General features: G+C 33.9%; 1 protein-coding gene across 1 annotated transcript in view; it reads left to right on the top strand.

Annotated features, from left to right (window-relative positions):
- The window catches only part of LOC107562920 (heparan-alpha-glucosaminide N-acetyltransferase-like), an 18,567-nt gene that overhangs the window by 6,156 nt on the left and 5,553 nt on the right, over positions 1–6,858 (top strand). The window contains exons 2-8 of the mRNA XM_016247671.1: positions 1,825–1,964; positions 2,102–2,220; positions 4,131–4,200; positions 4,321–4,390; positions 4,604–4,701; positions 5,071–5,147; positions 6,002–6,032. Coding sequence (XP_016103157.1) covers positions 1,825–1,964; positions 2,102–2,220; positions 4,131–4,200; positions 4,321–4,390; positions 4,604–4,701; positions 5,071–5,147; positions 6,002–6,032 — 605 coding nt within the window. The remainder of the gene's footprint in view (positions 1–1,824; positions 1,965–2,101; positions 2,221–4,130; positions 4,201–4,320; positions 4,391–4,603; positions 4,702–5,070; positions 5,148–6,001; positions 6,033–6,858) is intronic.

The raw sequence follows: 6,858 nt of genomic DNA, 5'->3' as shown, positions 1-6,858 counted from the left end.
AAAACTTGGTCTTTCTCTTTATTTATTCCTTCCCTTTCTAGCTTGTACTTATTTGAACAATGCCTAAAACTTGGTATTACAAGCACTTCCTGTGTCTGTTTGCCTCTTTAACAAGAATCGCTTTATATATTCCCCAATTGTAAGTCGTTTTGGATAAAAGTGTCTGCAAAATGACTAAATGTAAATGCATTGGTGGTGGTAGCTACTTTCCAAGCACTTATTGGTGCAAACGCCGGTACAACAAATGGATATGGAGCATCTAACGAGCTCATGCAAGCAGCTGTGCTTATTTCCCAGCTAACAATTTTTGGTTCCTAGAATTTTCCCAGAAAGTTAGTTTTTGGTTCCGAAAAAAAATAACCAAATGGGAACCAAAATATATATAAACACACACACACACACACACACGCGCACGCACGCGCACACACAACCAGTCAAAAGTTTTTGAACAGTAAGATTTTTAATGTCAGAAAAAAAAAAGAAAAAATCTTGACCAGGGGCACATCAGGTAATCACAAGCGAGACTATGGGTTCTCCAGAGAGGGAACAAAATGTCAAAAACAAAAAGTGGCTTAATAAACAAAAATGGCTTTTTGCCTTGCTTGCTATGTGAGTGCCTGGATGTGGATTAGGCCTATTGTTTTTTTTTTTTGCAATGGGATCCACTTTTTTAAGATTTGTAATGTTTTTTAAAGAATTATCTTCTGCTCACCAAACCTGCATTTATCTGATCCAAAATACAGCAAAATCTGTAATATTGTGAAATAGTTTTACTATATAAAATAACTGCTTTCTACTTGAATATATTTTAAAATGTAATTTATTCCTGTGATTTCAAAGCTGAATTTTTAGCAATATACAAAATAAAAATATATAATAAACAAATAAATACATTTTAATAATAATAATAATAATAATGAAATGAAATGTTACCTAGTAAGCTGCCTACCTAGACAGCATATGTGGGCGTCATAGGTGCGTTTAAACTTTTAAACCTATTTATGAACATCATTAACGCGTTCAAACATGTGTTCACAAGTTCGTTTAGCATTTTTTTTGTCTTTGAAATCGTCTCAAAAGCGTAACGTTATACGATGCCTCAGAAATGCTGCTTAGGTATGTTGTAGCGACCGCTAGCTTTCGAACACATCCACGATTAACGTTACTCTTTGTACTTTGACCCTCCTCTCTTCCACTACTTGCGCTACTAGGAAGGAGGGATCGGAAGTATGTTGTAATGAAAAAAGGGGAAATTTTTACATTAAGAAAGGACCGAGAGGATGAGGCAGTGAGATCTGACGTTATGGCATCTGAAAGGGAATACAGATGGACTGTTTGTGCAGTGATTGTGCTTTTGATAGCTCTGTGTGCAGCTCATATGACAGATCGACCTGCCTGTGAGTGTCATTTACCGTAACACCAATGTTGTATCTATCTAATAGATATTAAATATAAAACACATTTCTTAATGCCGTGGTGCCTTTTTGTTTCGCTACACTAGTTATCTCGCCCAGCTAACCAGCTAGCATCACTATTATTAGCTGTTTTTAGCCTATGCTAACTGTTCTTTATATTTAAAATATTTGAGCGTCTTATTGTGATTTACCTAAATGTGTATATGTTTATAATCTGAATTATATACACATTTTCTGTGTGTAAGAATCATTCTTTATCTTAGCCTTTTGTATTCTTGCTTTAGAATATCTATATAGTATGATGCTCCTATGTAACGTTATACAGCCAAAACAAGTACATTTAACGTTAGGGGATTCGTTTATTCAAATTTCCCTCGTTTGGCAGATCTGGGGCATGCGTGTACATTAGTGCTTGCCCCAGCTGTTGGGAATAATACCTGCAAGGCCAGCTTCTGGGACCCCTACTACGGTGGTGGGGTTTGTTGTAGGCACACAACACTCACTGACACTGCAGCTCAACAGCACCTCTGCAAACTTGGAGCAATGCAAGTGAGTTAGACATCAATACATTGATTCAACACAGAACAATGAGGCTTTCAGACCAAAACATATTCACTGTTTATTTGCTTTGGCCATTATTATCAAGGCATTATTATCTGACAATTTTTTTTGTTTGTTTTATCCAGTGTTAACTTCCACTTTGGGGAGCAGGGGAACTATTCTCTGTGGGTGAAGAACCTGAATGAGCCGTCACTGGTCAGCTGCTCGATGATCACTGATTCTGAGCCCATTAACAGCTACCTGCGTGAGTCAATTTTGCATCTGCACACTTCAATTAGTTTTTAATTATTATTATTATTTTTTTGTCTTTAAATTAATTCTTACTAGTGGTCAACCAGTATAAATTCTTCAGTTGCCAACATCTGACTGATTTAATGTCAGTATACATAATGCAATTTAATAACTGGCAAATGGGACATACATGTCTTATTTTATACATTATTAACTGAAAAGAGAAAAAAAATGTATATGATGTATATTTTGTGTGGGATTTAATATTTCTGTTGTTAATCAGTCAAGTGGGTTGCCAAATATTGAAAGATTAATGTACATGGCCTTGAAATGTTGTTTATGAATAATTCTGGACAAAAAAAAAAAAGGAAGAAAATCTTCTTAGTTTTGGTCAACTAATACAGTGTTTCCCAACCTTTTTTTTAGTCACAGCACCCTTTGGAAATTTTAACAAATTTGTGGCACCCTACAAAAATTAATTTTGTCACAATATTTGAGTTTCTAACTTCAATATGATACTTTGAAAAGTATCGATATTCGGTACAGCAGGGAAGAACTGCAGAATGTGTCATATATATATTATATATTATATTATATATATATTATAACTTCATCGGTTATATCTCAATATCTCACAAATTTTTGCTCACTCTGTGTATTTTTGATTTTACAGTTGGGTAATTTTGTTGCAGTAGCACGAGAGAGCTTGATTTCAAACTCTGAATTGAATAAAAAATGACAAGTAAACAGTCAGTAATAAAATAAGAACAAATAAAGAAATGAATAATGATAGCACAAATAAAAAATAACGACAGGCCTACAAATTAAATAAATTGCTTTTTAGTTTTTCAGGTATAACAGTAGGGCTATTAAGAGATTTTATTATTATTTTTTATTTTTATTTTTACCAATTATGTGCTAGTCCTAGAAAGCTATTATTATCAGAACACGTGAGCATAACATAGCGGTTAGCAGATCAATGAATGAGAGGGCAGCGTTACCGGAGATGCCCATATACCACACCATGTTACAACACAGTAGGGCTATTGCAGACAGAAACAATACTGTAATACATCGATGTTTCCTGTCGGCTCAATTTTTGAGTGGACTTTGCTGTTCCGATGAGCATGAACGGTATACGAGTGGAGCGACTGAGTGAAGTGCACACGCATAGACCGGATAATACACAGAGCGTCACACCACGTGAACGTGAAAATAATTTTCGGTGAACTAATTTTCGGCAGCCGGAATTTCTGTGCATCTCTAATTATTGGCGACATCAGAAATTTATATTATATAATAGATGCTTTTTTGAACATTTTAGCAATTTAAAAATATAAAAAATTTTTTTTTTTTTTACACGGCACCCCTGCTCTCGACAGACGGCACCCCGGTTGGGAAACACTGAACTAATATACATGTTTAATGGCGATATCTGACCAATTTAAATGTCAGTGTATACATAATGCTGTTTAATAATGGCAAATGAGACATACAAAAATGTAATGACACTTATTTTACAGATTACTAACTGATTTTAAAAATATAAAAAAAAACAATATTGAAAGATTAATTAGCCTGGGCCAATACATGACCATGAAAAGGGGATTTCTTTTTTAATAAATCAGGGCAAATTCCAAATGGCTTTTTGCGTCCTTGAAGTGCATTTCGGGAAGAGGGTGCTTTTTGTAGAGACGTTACAAACAAAAGTGAACAACAGAATACCTTCACAAAGGGCTCTTCCAGAAGTCTGTTACATGCAATAGTCACTTCAAGGTGGTGATTTCTGTTTTATCTTGGATTATGAGTTCTTGTGATGCACTGTGAAGCAAAGTTGAGGTTGATCTCGACTACACATACAAATGTAAATAATGTATTTAAATTTAACTAAGCTTGGTAGATGAGTGTTTTTTCTTTTTCCAGCTATTTTGTTTGCTTTTCTGGTATTTGCTTTTCTGGCTGCATTATCTGCTGTCTGGAACACGATTAAAAGGTACAGACATTTTCAAATATAATTTTCACAATGCACTGATGCCATTTAAACAATCCAGAACAGTTTGTTTCAGCTGTTCTATTTACAAAACTTGTACAATTGAGTTTTTCTATTTTTAAGACTGGATGTGGTGACAAATCTACTTCTTCGCTTGGGGAGCACAGTGGAGACAGAGAGGCTGATAAACTCGGTAAGAGTGCTATTCACTTATTTTATACTTTTTTTTTTTTTTGCACTCTTAATATTGTCTATGCATGATTTTCACATCTTCAAAAAAAGAAATGCAAAGCACCAAATATAAAGTTTCTGTCGTAGTTCAAACATGGCATCATGCTTGATTTAGTATTCTTTTTTTTCTCATTAATTTACACTCTCGCTCTTTTTCTTTCTCTCTTGTCTGCAGGAGCTTGGCACTCCAAACAGATTGGTAGATGCCTCTATGGAATCGATAATTCCTGCCACTACAGGACGGAGGCTTCGTTCTTTGGATACTTTCCGTGGGTATGGTGCTCTTTCACTAATTGTTTTGGGTCCAATGCGCTTGAGATGGGAATTGAAAAATTCAGGTGAAAATGATCTTGCATATAAGCTTCTACTTTGCATACTGTGAAGCTGGTTGTCAAATGTAATTTGCATTTGATTTCTCATTATCCTGAAATAGAATGATTACATTTGAACTTGTTAAAACAAGTTTATCTTGGCTTGTAACCTTACCTAAGAATTGGAACTTAATTACAGTTGTTTTAATGTTTGGTGTTGTATTTCTGTCTGTCTGATTTGTAGGAATTCAATCGCATTATTAATTGTGGTTTGGTTTAATTCCAGACCTCTGTTAAGACAGAAATGACCCTCGCTCTGTTTTCTCCATAGTCTTGCCCTGGTCGTTATGGTGTTTGTCAACTACGGGGGTGGACGTTACTGGTTCTTTAGGCATGAAAGTTGGAATGGTAAACTCATTTCTTTCTTTACAATAGCCACTAGCATGTTTTCAAGCATCAGAGCTCGTAGTGTCTATTATTGATAACAGTGGTCATTAATAATTTTAGTATATGAATACAAAACTGGCCAAATGAATAAGGTTTTTTTTATGTTTATGCTCACCAAGGCTGCATTTATTGCTCAAATATACAGTAATAACAGACAGTAAAATTGTGATGTAGTATTAGTAAAATTACTTTTCTAGTTGAATATATTTTAAAAAGTAATCTATTACTGTTATGGCAAAACTAAATTTCCAGCAGCCCTTACTTCAGTCTTCAGTGTCACATGATCCTACATAAATCATTCTAATATGCTGATCAATTATTATTATCAATTGGTGCTCAATAATGATTGTTATTATTATCAATGTTGAAAACCATTTTTGCTGCTTAATATTGTTGTAAAAACTGATAAAAAAACATGTCTTTACTATAACTTTTGATAAATTTAATGCATCTTTGCTGAAAAACAAACAAACATTAATTTCAACATTGGTAATAAGAAATGTTTTCTCCGCATATTAGAATGACTTCTGAAGGATCATTTGACACTGAAGACTGGAGTAATAACCGCTGAAAATTCAACTTTTTAAAATATAAAAAGTTTTAAAATATATTAAAACAGTTGTTATTTGAAATTGTAAAAAAGCCTCGGTGAGCATAAGAGACTTCTTTTAAAAACATTAGAAAGAGTAAATTATTCCAAACTTTTGGCTGACATTGTATGTATTTAGAATATGTCTGAAAAGCACTTGTTATGAATTTAATAGACCGTGGTTTGACAGCAGGAAGTGATATCTGATGTGTTCTTCCTCTCGCAGGGCTCACAGTGGCTGATCTCGTGTTTCCTTGGTAAGTCAATCCGATGTCACAAATGACTGATTCCTCACACTGCATGCATATAGAGCAGCTTCCTTACACTCTGCTTGAGCTGTTTCTTTATAGGGCAGTATTGTAAAATAGCTTCTGCAAGCCACATCTGCAAGCCACATCAGCGCTGGCATAAGCTATAGTATATCTGAGCCAAGCATGGGCGCTTATCACTGTGGCACAAATGAAGTCGCATATCAGAGTCAGCATAAACTGGTTTCACAGTTGCACTAAACCCAATAACCTTGTTTTCTGCTGTGCAGCTGAAGAAAGTGTCTGCAGCAGTGTTACTCAGGTTTACACCTTTGTGAGGTTTTAGGAAGCCTGTATGAAATGACCAACAATAATATTGTTCCAAACCATTTTTTACATTTTAAAATATAATACTGTATATTCCTGTGATGGCAAAGCTGAGTTTTCAACCTGTGTTTGAGTCTGTATATGAATGCTTGTGAAAATTTTTTCAATTTTTACACGGTATATAATGACAACATATAGCAAAAAAGTGTTTTTATTATTAACAATCCAAGATAAAGAATGCCCACATTTTTTTAATACAAAGGCCTAACCTTGTAAATGTTGCTAAAAGTAAATGTTGCATTATATCTAACTGCATTATATTAAAATGTATTAAATTAATAGTTAAAAATATATTTTTTTTATTTAAAATTTTGTTAATCATATTTTTTATATTTTCTAGTGCTGTCAAATGATTAATCGCAATAAAAGTTTTTGTTTGCATAATATATGTGTGTGTTCTGTGTATATTTATTATGTATACATAAATACACACACATACAGTATATAT

The sequence above is a fragment of the Sinocyclocheilus grahami genome, unplaced genomic scaffold (genome assembly GCF_001515645.1).
Source record: "Sinocyclocheilus grahami isolate Dianchi unplaced genomic scaffold, SAMN03320097.WGS_v1.1 scaffold848.1, whole genome shotgun sequence".
Taxonomy (NCBI): Eukaryota; Metazoa; Chordata; class Actinopteri; order Cypriniformes; family Cyprinidae; genus Sinocyclocheilus; species Sinocyclocheilus grahami.
Note: the sequence above shows the minus strand (reverse complement) of the source record. Positions and strands in the feature narration are given on the sequence as shown.